At 36.1% G+C, this 17,939-nt stretch overlaps 1 protein-coding gene across 1 annotated transcript in view; it reads right to left on the reverse strand.

Moving 5' to 3' along the window:
* LOC145673364 (uncharacterized) overlaps nucleotides 1–17,939 on the reverse strand; it is a 779,808-nt gene that overhangs the window by 470,162 nt on the left and 291,707 nt on the right. The window contains exon 8 of the mRNA XM_081743004.1: nucleotides 8,828–8,901. Coding sequence (XP_081599130.1) covers nucleotides 8,828–8,901 — 74 coding nt within the window. The remainder of the gene's footprint in view (nucleotides 1–8,827; nucleotides 8,902–17,939) is intronic.

Here is a 17,939-nt window from a genome sequence, read left to right on the forward strand (position 1 = left end):
AATAAAAATAAAAAACAGCGACGCGAAGATTCGAACACGGGTCGCGGGAATAAGAATGCTATACGGATCCAATGAGCTACGGAATAAGGTACACGAAACATCTACGCTATAAGTATATGGTAATAATCGTAAGCTTCACGCTGTGAAAGAACTTTTATTCCTTTTATTAAGTTTTACGATATTTCTATAGTGTTTTAAGTGAACTGCAAAGAGATAGATCATGCAGTTATCAATTTGGTTAGGGATTGAGCTTTAAAAGCTTTTAAAACATTTAATTAAATCGCGATACGGTAGCAAGGAATGTGTAGTACCTTCAGCCATAATTTTATTCTTCCAAGCAAAAAAGAATGCTTTCGTTCTACACATTTGGAGTTCTTAAAAGTAAACTTATAGCATAATTAAACGTGTGATTTTGCCATTTGAATGTAAATTTATGTCCCTTACTGACCAAAACAAATCTTATGGGCGCAATCTGCTTCCTAAGCCCCGTGTGTGTGCTTCTCCCTGTTCCAAATAGAAAATTTAGTTTAGGTATTTTCTGCAAAACTGTTCGCGAGATATAGAATTTCATACTCAGTATTTCTGTTTACTTGGTACGGGAATTCATAGAATTGGAAATAATTCCTTTGTGTAAGTATATTTATGGAGAACAGCGATGAATAAATGTTTTGTGTTGCTTAAAATGTATGCAAATTGTTAGGAAATTTTCTAGAGAGGTGGAAAATATTCTTCTCAGGCTGGGACAACAGTAATTAAGTTAGTGCCAAGGAAAGAAAAACTACAGACGGGGAACTTCTTTAGCTTCCCCTTACAAATAAATCACTGGTCGTAACGAACGGTTTTCCTGACGTATGACCGTCTGTCACTCTGTGTGGCTCCGTGGATGAGTGAGCAAAGGCGTGGCTTTGTAATCCTGTGGTTTAGGGTTCGAGTCTGATCGAGGGAAGTTGGTATTTTTTTCCATTGTTCGTTCCCCATATCTTAAGATGTTTCTCTCCCTCCGTAATCATCTGATGCTCTCAACTGAGTTCTCCACTTGAATTCAACAATTGGTAATGGGATGCTCTCAAGTTCGGGTGAGCTTTTACATTTCTACTTACAAAATCAAAATTTTCGACAAAATATGGATGATATCCGATCATTATGTCTCCAATTCTGAATTTGCACATGTGAGTGTATTTCTCCTTCATCATATTTGCATCTGCCGTTCTCCTATGTTGTCAGTTATGAGAAAAGATGGCTTGGGAGCAAGATTTCAAATCATAAAAGCGCTATACCAATGGGTTCATTCTCGCTAAGCATTTGATTAAAAGTATATGTTTTCATACTGTAGGAGGGGAGCTTTTGCTCTTCCTAACCCCCCCCCCCCCAAGTGACAGAATATTTATTTAGGTTCTGTAAAGTCATTGCAGTTCAAACGACTTAAAGAGAGTTCATTCCAACAGCAACAGGATTGGGCTTTTATTTGTTGTTGCACTTTATCTTCACGAATAGGACGAATATCAAATAGTATATTTGGCATAAGAACTACACGTATAAGATTCATTTCATTCTGGAGAAATGATGCTGTAGACGGTAGTGGGAATTTCATCCAAGTGTACGGGAATTTTCATTGCCTGGCGATTATGCCACCCGCCTTCTTTTAAAGTTAATTCGGTTGCAATACTTCCAGCAAATACTTTCGACTCAACTGGTGGAGCACTCTTGCCGTAAATCTCCATATGGCTGTACCATTTAGAAGTGTCTCCCACTGTACGTCTGGTTGTAATTTAGGTTTATTTGTAGAGACACGTACCAGTGAAACTGATAAAGCAAGACAAAAATTTTTGTGACATTATTCGTAATATAAGTATTCAGAAGGTTATCCGTTAAGCCAACTGAATTAAACGTGCCTGTGTATTGGCATGTACTCATCGAAGCATCGCTGGTGTCACAGAGTCACATGCAGGAATAATTCTTTGTTGTAGAACCTCACAGCTTTCAGGTTCCGCTTTAAACCCTTGCTCCTTAATGTAGCCCCACAAGAAAAAATTAACAGGGGTTAAATCTGGGGACCTGGGAGAATTTGATGTGGTCCCTTATTTTCGCGATTATACCCATCACTCCTATCATCCTTCTGATCCGTGTATTTCTTCTCCTCTTTTTCCGGGTTACACCGAGAATGCGTTTTTCCATGCTTCTTTGTGAGTGCCTGATTTTATAAGTGTCCAAGTCTCCGATTTATACCTGAAAACAGGTAGAATACATTCCTTAAACATTTTCCGTTCCAGGCGCATCTGTATTTTACTTTCCAACATAAAGTTGTTTCTTCCGAATGCACTCCAATCTAGTTTGATGCGTCTGTAAATTTTCCATCTATAGAGATCTTCTGCCTCAGAAAAACTTACGTTTTCTTAGTGCGTGTTTTCCACTTCTATTTTTGACTTCATTGTGAACTTGTTAAACAGCTTCTTCGTTTTCTCCATATCAATTTTTAACTAGGGCTGTTCCTAATTCCGGAATTCCAGAATTTTTCGGAACGGAAATTCCAATTCCGGAATCGGAACACAGTTTCAAGACGTTCCGGAATTCCGGAATTTCGGAACGTTCCGGAATTCCGGAACATTCCGAAATTTCGGAACATTCCGGAATTTCGAAACATTCCGGAATTTCGGAACATTCCGGAACTTCTTATTGAAAAAAAATTTTTGCTGTTACCCCGAACTGAGAGGTGTGCGCAAAGCTTAGATTTGAAACTGGATATTGATTCCGCTGTGCTGAAGGAAAGAGTTTTGGTCCACGGCAACTGGTTTGTTTCATTCTCTAGATCCGTTCACTGTGAACGATTGCGCATAAGATTTGAAACTTTGTCTGGTTATCCATAAAGTCTCAATCATAAGTGATTCAGTGTAAATTCCGTGATTTTGTTGCAGAAATCGGAAAATAGAAATTCGAGCTAGTTCTTCCCTTTAGTTTGGTTTATCTTCCGAGAAACACCTTTTTTATAAACCACTTTCTATATTCTTTTTTAAATGAATACCGACTACCTTTTCCATTTATACGAGGCAACCCTAACAAGAAATTGAACTGCATATCTTTTGATGTATGGCCATTGTTAAGTATAAGTACCTGAAGGAGGGGCAGAGAATCATTTAAAAGAAAATACGATTTTCAGTAATTAAAGGGATAGGATAGTCTGAAATAAAAATGTACAATTATTATGCTGCTGTCCGTATTATATAAAAATATGCATTTTTGATGTTACATGAACTTTTTGGAAACTAGAATCAGTATTTCATATTTCAGGTTCAAATCACGCAAAGCTAAAATTATTAATGCATCGCTTGTATTGTATTTAGTATACTGCATGCTGCAAACAGCAAAAAATTTCTTAGAACAAGGGATTACTGTTTAATGTTTTTTGTAACTTCTATAATCATGATGCTACTGCTGTTTTTTTAAAATGAAAGCTTTATCAAGCATTATTTGCATAACTTGTCAAAATGTACAACGAGAGTAAATCGAATAGAGGTGCAAACTTTACATAATATCTTATAATTATTCACATGTACGCGCTACTCTTTTCTTGTCCTGCGACACTTATTTGAATAACTAACTAAATAAAGGTGTCTATCAGTTAAATACTAAGCATTGGAACCTACGTATGAAGATTAGTTCTAACTCTACTAATTAAAATTTTATGCAAGGTGATAAATGAATTGTGTGAGTGAAAAACATTTAAAATTGGTTTGTTGAGAAATTGTATTAATCACCAATATATTATCAATGTTGTGAAATTTTGATGTAAAAGCATGTTACTTTCTTTAAACAATTACATTGATACAAGCCAACAGAATATGTACATTTTCATACAAAGCTGCAATATGAAGGGTAGTTATGCATTCAGATGAAAGGGTCTGCACCAATGACTAACTAACAACAAGAAAGGTAAATGTTAAATTAGTATACCCGAAATTGTGAGTAGCGATGGTAAAAGTTAAAAATGAAAGAAATCATTTCGTAAATGTTAATATTCACATTAAAAGTATTAGCCTAATGTTCATATTTCTTACGAAAAAATTAATTTGTATCAAAAACTATTCGTACTTCGCGTAAATTTATCTTTACAAAAATTGATGTCTTACTTTCCTTGAGTAGAAAAGTTGGCGAAAACTTTCTTTCTCCTGATTTCTCAAATAAATCAGATAAAAAAGATCAATGAGATAAAAGAAGTTTGTTAAGCTAAAAGTCCCTAAAGCCCATTTTATGCGATGCAATTTTCTATGCAATCTTGCATGCTAAGAGTCATGCGTTCAAATTATTTCGTGTAATAATAATTAACATTCAACTTTCCATAGTAAATTGCACGTATTTCACCTTGTTCGGAGATAGAACATGTGCAATCTACCATGGAAAGTTGAATTCTAATTTTTATTACAGGAAATAATTTGAATGCATGTCTCCTAATTTTGCATACATAATTGCCTTGTCTAATATCGTCTAAAGTCTACTTTCCCCTAATTCAAAAAAAAAATCATTTGGGCATTTATATGAAAATTGACATTTAATACATGATCTTATAATATTTTATCAATATCATTGTTCTCTAATAGTATTATTTTGTAGCACAGAAATTTTGCTTTTTCTTTCAATAGTAATTTACATTTGCATTTTTGTTGCATTATTTGATGACGTCTCAGGTAGCATCAGTTGTACCATTTCAGGGTTTCAGTTGTCAATATTTTCACAATTATGTATTACTCATGTGTACTCCTTGTACTTTAGATTAAAAGTTCATTAATATAATTCCAAATGACATGACTACAAATGTTTCGTGTGCTCTTGTATTGTTTGCTTAATACTAAAACAAATATTTTGGAATTAAAATGCCAAACATGTAAATTGTTTCCTTGGTACTTCAAAATACAAAATGGCAATGATTGAAAAAAATGTAAAAGATAAAGATAAAATGCTGTACTTTATTCCAATAATTGTAAATACGAGAATGCACAACTGTTTAAGACATGTTTCTACTATATTCCATAGATACCAAAGTGAAAACGAGAAAGTATTTGCGAGTAAATTTGTGGGATTAAAGCCTTGTAATAATGTTTGAGAACCATTGCCTCAGGACTGTTTCGAACTTTTATATTCAAACTTCGAACTAATATTAATATTACGATTCCAGAATCAACAATGAGCTTCAAAATTTCAGTCTTGAAAACAGTTCCGAAATTCATACTTTTGAGCATTCCACAATTCCAAACTTTTGGAATGTTACGGAATTTGCGGAACATTCCGGAACTTCGAAACGCTCGGAATTTCGAAACGTTCCGGAATTTCGGAACATTCCGGAATTTCGAAACGTTCCGGAATTTCGGAACATTCCGGAATTTTCGGAATTCCGGAACATTCCGGAATTAGATGAATTCCGAATTCCGGAATACGAAATCGAATTCCGAACACCCCTATTTTTAACCTGACTTCCTTTCTTTAGATTTAGCTCTTTCATCATATCGTGAAGTTCTGTGTTGCTGTTAGATTAGAGAATTATATCATAGGCGAAATGTAGATGGATCTGACATTCCCCATCAATATTTATTTTCTTGTTTTCCCAATTATCAAAACAGAATACACTTTCAAGTATGTTTGTAAACAGTTTGGGGGAAATTGTATCTCTCTGTCGTATTACCTTTTCAATTCGCACAGTCTTCGTAGAATCAAATAACAGGAAAGTCTCACTGGCTTCTTCATAGCTCTTTGCAACGACTTTGATAGAGACAACCTATACTCGTCTGATCTTTGGAGCAGTTCCCTCACTATTTCGATATCGTCCCTTGTGCAATATCAACTCCTTGATTGGGCGAGGTCTACCTGTTTTTCTAGTTGACGTGTCAGTAATTTTGTTCATACTTTATTGCCGGAAAGAGACTTGTGGGTCTGTAATTCCGCAGATATATGTCTCCATTCTTGTGCAACAATATCATCACGGCACTTTTCCATTTCTCAGGGACACTACCTTCTTGCATCCTAGTATAAAGCCGTGTTAGGGTCTTTTCACTTTCTAACCAGCTTCTTTTGTATGTCTAATGTTAACTGCATCTTCTTCTGATACTTTTCCACGTTTAATGTTTTTAATAGCGTATGTAACACTATAAATAATATCAGTTTGAATCATTCTTTCAACGTTCTTTGCTGTGTAATGTTGTAGGACTCAACACTATGTTGTACACGCTAGAGTTTAAATTACAAGATACCATCATAATTACTGCATTACAAAAGAATCAGTTATCACTGTGATGGATAGATCGTCAATTTCACACTATTTTCGCTTTTCGCTTCATTTTATTCGTGTAAAGTACATTTACGAAACTCAAAACATTGGCTGGAAGTTTAATCTTGCATCAGAGAACACCCGTTTACATCTATAGTATGTCACGTATATGAATGAAGATAACGTGTGATTAGTTTCGCTCTGCAATTTATCGTTTCTATTACATTTTTCGCAAGTGAATATGAGCTAGTTGTACTCGAGGAATTAGTAAAGCTTCAGTATATAGAAGTTTGAAAGAAAGACGTTGGAAGCTTCTCTGAACCAACAGCTCTATGAAAATGATTTTGGAACAAGACTTGCTTTCTGCAGAAGAGTCCGAGACATATTCGAGGCGAGATTTTTGACTTCATCCAATAATATACTGTGAACTGATGAGAGTTATGCTAATGATTCCAATATTAACACGCACAAAATCCATTACTGGGTACTTGAAAACACGCAATGAGTGAGTGCGCAAAATACGCAGCATCGACGGGGTGTAAATGCTTAGTGTGGTATACTTCGAGACGACCTCATTGAGCCTGTTTTTCTCAAACCTAGACTTACGGGACAACTATATTTGAATTTCATTCAAAATTGGTTGAACCTGCAGAATTTGATGCAAGATGTTATTGGTCATCAATCATTGGTTTCAACACGACGGCACACTACCTTATCGGATTCTCGTAATGCGACAATATCTTGAAGCAGTGTATCTTGAACAATAGATTGGTTGTGGTGGTCCTATCGCGTGGGTACCATGGCCCCTAGATTTAACCCTTCTTGACTTTTTCCTGTCGGGCTACATTAAGGAGAAAGGGTTTAAACCAGAACCTGAAAACTGTGAGATTTCACAACAAAGAATTATTCACGCATGTGTCTCTGTGACACCAGCGATACTTCCGAGATGCTTAGCGAACGAGCCACAACGAATAAAACATCTGCTTTCCGTTGAAGTGTGTGTCTTTGTTAATGTCCAGGCATACAATTTTGGTGCGTGCATGAATAATTCTATAATAGCAAATTATGTGCGTTTCTATGTAATTTAGCTTAACTTATTGTCTTCCTACGTTGTGTTAATACAAATCGTTTAAGTTCCTATATCGTGAACACATACTAGTATAATTACTATTCGCAAATGGGATGAACATAAATGTTCAACATTGTATAGTATAGATTATTTAAAATTCAACCTATGAAACAACGTACATCCTTAGACACTTGTGTATGATATTTCGACTGCTGCCTATAATAACACTGATTCAAATTAAGTTGTTGGTGGTATAAACTACACACGGAATTTCCAGTAAGGATGGAAATGAACATCTACGAATGTTTTCCAAATGTTCGTATTCTAGTATTCTCTATAATCTCCTTCGGTGTGCATGCTACTTTAGAACATTCAGTAAATGACGATCGTGTAATCTTATTTTTAAATAGATAAGATGGTTTCTATATGACTTAATTGTATTCCTAATGTTCATACTGATGTGTTTGATGCTATTATCTGCAAAATATGTTTATTAAGTCAGGTAAATGAAAGAGGAGATTTTATGATTAAGTTGGAATCGAAGATTTAGATATGTAGAGACAGGTTATTTATTTTAGATGGAAAATATCTTATTAAGTGGTGGTTTTGATGGTACCTCGCTGTCGTCTGCTAACTGGAAATTATAGGTGTAGTTTAGATTGTCTAAAATAAGACTTTTTGTTTAATTTGTGAAGAAATTAGATCAGTGTGTTGATTACTAATTGCTAGTTTATTATTCAGAATTTCGGCTAGACTTAATTATGAACAATAACGCACGATTGATGTAACAGATCTTTCGTCATGGATAATTGTTGAAATAAGTAATCTGTCTTAGCAGTTTTCTTGACTCGGACGTTTGAGTTATTTTACTTTTTTTCTTTCTTTCTTTCAGTTACTTCATTTACCGTAAATGTCGATTGGTATTAAATGTATATGTTTCTTGGAGCAGTAATAATTTCTAAACAACTTCCACGTCTCATATGCTACATGAATATAGTTTGTTTCCTTTAGTATCGGCAAAAGCGACTCGCATGATACCTCCAATATAATTCTTAAATGTATGATATATTTTTTATACGAAGACAAAGTGCTTTTGTAAGCAGGTTATCCTTGGATTTAGGCAACACAGCTTACTTCACTGTGTGGTTGGTTGTCCAACTTCACTATTGTGAGGCGCAAATGGACCACCTGGTGTATATATATATATATATATATATATATATATATATATATATATATATATATATATATATATATATATATATATATATATATATATACTTATTTCAAACTGCTTTTCGTTATTTCACCAAGAACATTTTACTTGAACACTTTTTAAATATCTTTAAGAACAAGAGGAACGCTTGTAGATATTAGTATCTTTTTGATAAATTAAGCAGTTATCCCTGTATTACTAAACTCATTTTGAATTATATAATGTTTGTGTGAATCCTGGAAGTAGCATTAATATGTTCTCACTGTAACATAACCCGTAAGAAGCTTACGTTAGTGCATCCCTGTGACGTTTTTCATATATGTCTGCAAGGCGGCTTAGCTCTGCAGCTTTTATGATTTTATCCTGGAAAGTAAATAAAAAATAGTTAATGTAACATTTACTTGTATGTATTTAAGATTATGTAGTTACAAACTATAACACTAACACTACAGTGGTATCGCAAAAGAAACTCTCGTCAATAGTAACGTTGAGTTTGGTAGAGCTATTGTCATATTAGCTTTACTACATTGGGAATGTGCGGAATTGGAAGGGAAGTTCGACTAGGATGCTGTATCTTGCCTACATTATTTAATATCCATCTAGAGAAATAGTGAAAAGAGCTTACAAAATGAAGACGTTCTTTTCAGTGGGAGGTAGAACGGAGTGTCTACTAAAATTCAAAAATGAAATTTCGTGACTTTTTGTGACCTTTTCTTTACCGAACTATAAAATTTCGTAACATTCTCAAGAGCGAATTTGGATGCAAACTAGGCCGAATTTCCATGCAAGCAATAAAAGCGTCCTTTGCTTGCGATTTGGTGGCGTCTAAAGCCGACAATAGACATTTTCAGTGGTGAATTTTAACGTTTCATGAAACAAAATTTTCCAGACTGCACTTATTTTTGTACAGATACAAAAAATCGTGACCCACAAGCTAAATTTCTTGACTTTCATGACCATTTTCTGATGTCGTGACTTTTTCGTGACTTTTGTGACCCATAGACACCCTGTAGAATGATTAGGTGTATTTGTTTTGCAGATGATATTGCGCTTGTTGCAGAATCTGAAGATAAAATCAGTAAGATGTTAGAGGACTTGAGGAAGAGCTGTGAAGAATATGTAATGAAAATAAATGTTAAAAAGACAAAAGCTATGGTGATTGGAACGAAGGGGTAGGTGTCAAATATAGGAATAGGAGAGGAGAAAATAGAACAGGTGACTAGTTTTCGATACCTGGGTAGTATTGTTAGTAATGATATGAGATGTGAATATGAAATAAAAACAAGGATAGGAATGGCAAAAGAAACCTTTAGGAGGAAGAAAATGCTGTTTGTGGAACCTTGAGTAAAATTGAGAAAAACTCACAAAACGCTTCGTGTGGAGTAGGGCCTATTGTACTGCATGAGTCAGAAACATGAACATTACGTAAAAGTGATGAAAAACGTCTGGAAGCTTTCAATATGTGGGTGTGAAGAAGAATGAAGGGAATTAGCTGGGGCGAGCAGAAAACGAAATGAGAGGGTGTTAGAAATGGTGGGGGAAAGAACAATTTTAAATATTATTAAAAAGAGGAACTTTTTGAGACATTGGCTAAGCAGTAACTATATTATGAGGGACGTGCTAGAGGGTATGGTGGAAGGAAAAAAAGAGGTCGGCACGAAAGAGACTACAATTAATGCACAATATCAAAGCAAAAAAAAAAAAATCGCATGTAAAGACGAAGAGATTAGCAGAACACAGTAGAACATGGAAGCTTCTCAGTTGCAGCAAGTCACCTGCCAATTATAGCAGAATACCGGTACCTATGATGATGATGATGACATTGGGAATCAAGCTGTTCAACTATATTTTTCGTAATCATGAATAGTTACAAGAAATATGCTATGAGTCACTGGTTTTCAAACTGTGTGGAGCGCCACTCTGGGGAGGCGTCAAACGTTGTCAGGGGACGCGCGAGAACTTGAAGAAAAAAAGATCCTACAAAGGAACATATTTATAATGCAACACGCATACTTAAGCTTGCACACTTCTTCTTTAGTAATACATAGTGGACTAAGACTTTTTATAACCTCTGTTCCACATACGATCGGGGATGACTCTTTTACCTTTGGCTTAAATGTGTATAATGCTTATTAGATGGCCACTAACGATCTTCTTCTTTATCTCTGTAGAATAGTATGTCTTCTTAAATATCTTTGGAATTCGTACAAAGCCATGTTAGCTGAATTTTTCTTTCACTTAATTTTCTGTTATTATTTTTGGGACGATTCTTGAGTTTTGATCTTTTCTAAACTACCGCCACCATTCATGAATAGTCTTACTTGTTTTATTTTCATTGGTCGAAGCCATTTTTCAGATGTTTCAGTTCGACTTGTTTCTTCCTTCTATCGTTCTCATAGCTCGTCTTTGCTTTTTGTATTTTGCTACTCTGAGAAGAAAGAGACATCAAGATGTACGTTGTTTTGACAGTGAACACTAAGAAAGTAGCTGCAAGTGTTTTATGTGCAGACGTTTTGTGTTAATTACATTAAGTGTAACAGGACGCTTTTTGTGGATTGATTCGCAATGGATAAGTTTATAATTAAGACGGGTAAGAAACGTGAATTGGATAACGCAGAACTTAGTGGCTCAGACAAACCAAAACAGAAGTATTAGAAATATGATGAACATTATTTGGATTTCGGTTATATCAGTACTACTGTCAATAATGAAGAAAGGCCTCAGTGCGTAATTTGTTTGAAAATGTTGGCTGTAGATAGCATGGTACCCAATAAGTTCAAGCGACATTTAGAAACTGTGCACACCAATTTGCAAGATAAGGACCGGGAATATTTTCCCCGTAAAGCAACTGAAATGATACGAAACAAAAGTACATTTTCTCAGCAAATGTCTGTGCACGGGAAAAGTCTTCTAGCATCGTATAAGTAGCATATCGTGTGGCACAATGCAAGAAATCCCACACTAAATCTGAGGAACTGATTGTGCCAGCTGCAATTGATATGGTCTCGATTATGGTTGATAGAACTGCTGCTAAACAACTGAAAAGTATACCTTTGTCTGACAGCTCAATTAGTTGTCCAATAAGTCACCTTGCTGATGATGTAAATGAACACATAATCCAGGAACTAAGGAGGAAGGAATTTGCGATTTAAATCGGTGATACAGCTGATAGTAACCGTCAGTGGTAGAGCGTTCACCTCTGGTGCTTGGGGTTCCGGGTTCGATCCCAGGCCTCTTCAAGTGAACTTTGTGGTGGACAAACACCGTGTGCGTGGGTTTCCTCGGGGTTCTCCCGTTTTCTCCCACTTTCTTCATTCCACCATTTTCATTCATTACTCATCATCACCGTCTCCTTTAGCCTAACCGGCATAACCGTGAGACGTAAAACTCAAAGATTTCATTTTTGATCTACTATGTGAGATTCATAGCCGAAAATCATAAATTCTTGAAAGTTCTTTTGTTTTGTGAGAGTATTGCACTTGCAACAACAGCAAAGGAGTTGTTCGAAATTGTGGACAAGTTCAAGGAAGAAAACAAACTGGACTGGAGAAAAACTATGGTAATATGCACAGATGGTGCTCGCTCTATGTCAGGACTTTATCAAGAATTACAATCTCTTATACGTAAGAAAGCCCCTAATGCACTCTGGACTAACAGCATTATATATAAGAAATGCCTTGCTTCCAAGAATCTCAGTAGTGACTTAAGTCACATATTGTCATTAGTAATAGAAGTTGTGAACTACGTCAGAAGTCACTCCAAAAAAGGTAGATTGAAACGCGAACTGTACTCGTATCTTATGGATGAAAATCATCTCAGTGCTGAAAATTTCATCGATTCTGCCTTTCTTCAGAAGCTGTCATACCTTTGTGATAATTTTGAGAAACTAAATGTTTTTAATGTGTCTTTACAAGAGAATGATACATTTTGCAATTGCCAGACAAGGTGTTACACTTCGAAAGGAAGCTGTTGCTTTGGAAGAGGAACATTGAAGACGGGAACATTAGTGACTGCTTTCCTACACTAAACAAGTTGTTAGAAGAAACCGGGGATCAGCTAAATGAAGAAGTCAAATCAGTGTTTGAGAAACACTTAACACCACTTTATGTCCAATTTGAGAAGTACTTTCCCGAGGACACACAGCCCAACTGGATCGTGAATCCATTTAACGCAGAGAATCCACCAAATTTCACCACCCGAGAAGAGGAACAGCTTATTGATCTATCTTCAGACAGCATATTGAAGACCAGGTTTCTCTCTGCATCGTTGCTTGAATTTTGGAACTCAGTGAAAAATGAGTATCTGGAATTAAGTAAGGAAACCTTGCGAGTTCTCCTTTCTTTTGTAAATTCCTATATCTGCGAAACCGGATTTTCAGCCATGGTGGTGATCAAAGCCAAATATAGGTCAAAAATAAAACTCCAGAAAGAGATGCGTCTTGCCATTTCAAAGTATGTGCCGAGATTTAATAAATTGTGAGACTCAAAATAAGCTCATACATCCCTTTGACTTTGCTCAACATTTAAATGTGCCGGTTTTCATTATTTAAATTCGCTCTCTGCTACTAGTTTTCAATTTTAACATAAATATCTGACTTACCAAAATTTATAATTATTAACACCAGCTAATAACATTGAAAGGTATAATCAGTGTATACAATGAAGATAATCTGTGTTAATATGTTTTCGTTAGTGATTAATAAATGAAACATAGTTTATTATAGTGATAGTTTTTCTTTTAGAGATACATGTATTTATGTTGTTGACACATTTCATTTTCGACAGGGGAGGCGCGTTCAGGTTTTGGTAGTTGAGGGAAGCCTCCTGCTATGAGTGATCACACAAAAATGCTTAAATGATTGTTTCTTACATGGTAAAATTTCTGCTCAAACTTTACATTTCATTTTTGCGCATTGCGTTCAAATTCTCCATTGTAATACACAAGGCATACCTAAAGTCTTCATCCAATTTCAAAGCATTATGGTTGGAAACAGCTAATCATAATTGAAAGAAACGCTTCTAGTTTGAAAGAGAAAATGTTCAGATTCATTTACATATTACGTTCATACACATATGAGCGGCTCGGCAGAAGACAATGATATGTCACACGTTTATTCTAACTTTCGAGTAAAATGGAAAACAAAGTTGAACATTCTCATCCAATGCAATACAATGACAAAGAAAAGATTCCCTGCTATCTGCAGGTGCATTTCCGAAATTAAATTACCTACGTACTGTTCTGTGGGCCGATCCCAATCCATTCAACTTAACATCTCAACTTCACCTGAAATGGCCCTTACTATTGTCTTTCCCCGAGCCCTCATGTACATACATCATCCGATTACAAAATGTTATTACCTGACCAGCGAACGAGTGCGGGCGGCCGGTTTTGGAACTAAAATGCAAGCAGCAGAGTTTCTAACCGGATTGCTTGTAATCAATCTATCACAGTTCTTTTTGTCCTGTTTGTAATAAACAACTTCATAGATATGCTCAAGTCAGGGCCAGATGCAGGAGGCGGGGTGATCGGGGCAATTGTCCCGATCCCAGAATAGCATATTTTTTATTTCAAAAATAAAACCTAAGAATTTTCACCTTTGTATTATAAATGTAAAATAAAACCTAAAATAGGTAGGCCTTACCTTTTCATGTTTTACGTTGCAGAAGTCAAATAAAGCAATAAATTGCAAGAAATTACATTGGCGTTCTTCCTCAAAGAAAATGTCCACTTTGAAATCGCAGATGCCCATTTATGTTCTAGAAATTGCAACAATAGCTACTTCTCCTTTTCTAAAGTTGTTTTACTTTTATTTTATTTTATTTTATTTATTTTTTTATTTATTATTATTATTATTATTTTTTTTTTTTTTGCAATACGCTCTTACCTTGATTTGACTTCGAACGACCACCCCCCAAATATACAGGCTGGTTCCGCCCCTGGCTCAAGTTAAGTCAAACAGTTTCAAAAGTCACTGAAGTTATTTGCAGAACATCTTATGTAACAAGAAAAAAAGCAACTACAACAAAAATACACCCTGCATATTAACTTGTGAACAAACTAGCGAGCAGCGTTTTACAAGCTGCTCCTGTTTTATAATTACATCGAATAAAACGTAATCAATTTTTATACATTCTGCTTAATACACGGTAGAAGCTCTCTGAATTGTCAATTGTGTTAAGTTGTTCTTAAATTGGTAATTTCCATTCATATATCACTATTCACAATACATCTGCATTACTGCAGGAATGGTTCACTACAACCACATAACTTACGGCGTTCTTTATTAAGCGGAAAGATATTAGGATATGCATAACATCCAAACTGCAACTTTTAAAATCCGTTGGATACACTGCAGAGTGAAACTCCCCGCTCCCCTGTCCCACTGCGCTTGCATAGTAATTAATGTATTGTCCGTTCACTCTAGGATGGAAAATTGTTTACAAACAACAATTGTAGTGCGAGCGTCAAAACCTTGCTTCTCACCCCTACATGGTTAATTTATGGTTGCCAGGCACATGAATCACCGAACCGAATGTACCTACTTCTGCACAGTCGTGGACCAAGTGCTATTACTACATAAATTGCTGCCTTTGAGATGACTGAGATATTAACGTTATGACAAATCGAGTCAGTTATTATGTAATACAATCTTACATATAATGCACACTCAATTTTGTACAAGTGTTCTTGTTCGAAAGTGTGCGAAAACCTTGTACGCCTGGCAATATTGGAAGATGGCAGTTTGTGTTGTAAACAATAAACAGAGAGAGAGAAGACCGTTAGGTTCGCTGGACAGCGTTGTTTTCATGATAAGGCGACAGAAACATATTGTACTGATTGTAAACAAGGGCTAGGAATTTCGATGCGAGTATAGGTAGAAATATTCTCGCCACATATTGCCTCTTGGTGAAGGTTTGCAATGTTGCAAACTGCTAAGTCTAGAATTTCATACTAATTGAACGAGCTTTGAGAAGGATTAGTATGATGCAATAATTATATACTAACAACCATAGACTTAAAGTATTAGGAAATAAACCATGCTGCTGTAAGAAGAATATAATACACATTGAATTACGTGTTCAAAGTACAATATAAAGCGAATTTTAACATTTAAACATTTTAAAGTTGTACACATTTGCCCTGTTTGGGTGCCCTTACCAGACACTGTGCAACACAAAAAAAGGCATTAAAATAGGTAGATCGAGCGTGGGCATGAACCCGGCTCTGGCCGGTATTCCTTATTAAGGTTTTCCTCAGTCTCAGGAGATGAAGGCCTAGATGGTAGCTTATGTAAGGCAGAGGCGGATCCAGGACGGACTTCTGGGGGGGCGGTGGGTTTTAATACTGCTACTTAGAGCTACTTTCAAGAGCTCCAAACTCTGGGATTGGGTTTTATTTAAATATATAAAATGAGAAAGTTTCCTTTCCTGGGGGGGCAATCGCCACGATCGCCCCCTGGATCCGCCACTGCTGTAAGGCCAGAATTGGGTCAAACACTGAGGCCCCAGAATTGGCGGGAAATATATTCCTTCAGAATATTATGTTGCCTACACTTCCACAAATATCGTGGTGGGTTCCAATATCCGTTTTTCGTTTATATGTGCTTAAATTCATTATGAAGTAAATGTAGAAGTGTTTCTTTCATTCTCTTTCTTTCTTTCTTCTCATCTTTCTCATCCTCGCTCTCCTTTCCCCGCCTTCTTAAAATTTGAATACTGTCCTCCTGTAAGATTGTTTCTCTCCACGACTCAAGGTTTAAAGAGACCAACCTGATATAGTTAACTATTAACAGAACTGTAACAATAAATTCACATTAGAGGCAGCGCCGTAACTTTTTTCTGAGGGGCAAGCATTAATATGTGTATTTGGGCCTCCTAGAAAAAGTTGTTTTTCTCATTCTTGGGCCCCCTCTTTCTTTCTCTTACTATTTATGTCCCCCCGGTGCCTGTGGGCCCTCCCTCACGGCAAGGTCTGCATGGCCGTTACTTACGCCCCTAGGCCCGTTCCATACATGACAAATTAATTAAGGGGACAATATTGACAAATCTCAAAGCCATACGAATAAATGTTATTTCTAGGGCCCCTAATAATAGACGTTTCTTACTGAAGTGGGCCCACGGCTCACTTTTTTTTTTTTTTTTTTTTTTTTTTTTTTTTTTTTTTTTTTTGCCTTTTGTGCGCTGCTTTATGTAATGTAGTGAAACTGTTTGATACTTCATTTATAATTTTATGTTCGAATTGTATATTGATTAAGAAAATTTTGTCTCCAAATGGGCCCCTTCGAACGGCGGGGAATCTCCCTGGGGGGCAGTTGCCCCTCCCCTGCCCCTCACAAGTTACGGTCCTGATTAGAGAAAAAGTAAATTCTTTCGAAATTCACGCAACTTGCAAATGCCAAACCCTACTAGTGCTAAAATTGATGAGTTAGTGCCACTGCTACCACTGCTATAAGGGGATAGTAAGGGAAGGACTGCTAAGATTCGCTGGCCAGGTTTTGTGTCAAAACACAGCGCCAAGCTACAGTAAACGGGCAATAAACACAACAGCAGCACCATCCTCCCAAAACCGCACTGCTATCCTGGTCAAGTAATACATTGGCTTTAGTAAACAAATAAAACATTTTTTTTACAATATTAAAAATAATTGTAGTTATATCATTTTCAATTAAACGTTCATAAAGCTCAATGTAATCTCCTCCGGTCGCATGGCATATATCAAGAGTAGTATTTGGAAGAGATGGTATAAATTTTGTCCCCAGTTTCATTAGAATAGGGGCATAGTCTAGGACAAAGAGGCATCCTGCGTTTTATGAATTTATGAAGTCAAATTTATAAAGCTTCTAAGCTACCGTACGGTTTTTTAATCGTACTGTGAGCTACCAATCAAAAGAATTACCAACTTTTTTTAAAAAATCTTACATTTGTTTATTGTCTATAAACTTATATTGCTAGTAACTATAAAATCAAAGTATCCAAGTTAGCAAACATCTAAAATACACACGAAAAACTTAACGTGTACAACCCCACGCGTATACAATCAACTGTGAGACAGTGTTGCCAGATCAATCAGTTGGAAAAGCAGGAGATTCGAAGATAAAAAACAGGAGAAAGCAGTAGACACAGTGGTGGCGTTTGAATGTAAATCCGGGGGGGGGGGCAATAAAATTTGCCATTATTAAGGGGACAGTAGTCAAAACAAGCAGTCCAGAATTCATTTCCGATTAACTACGTTGAGCAAATAAAAGGGAAAGTCCCGATTTATATTAATATTATTTGATACACACGTGTGTGAAGTAAAACGTAGTGAAAAAGCAAAGTGGAGTGGGAAAATGTGTTTTCATGCACGTAGCGATAACGTAGCTATATGGTACAGTCACACGTGATCGTGGCGTGAGACGATTT

This window comes from Thermobia domestica, chromosome 16, assembly GCF_964235325.1.
Source record: "Thermobia domestica chromosome 16, izTheDome1.hap1.1, whole genome shotgun sequence".
Lineage (NCBI taxonomy): Eukaryota > Metazoa > Arthropoda > Insecta > Zygentoma > Lepismatidae > Thermobia > Thermobia domestica.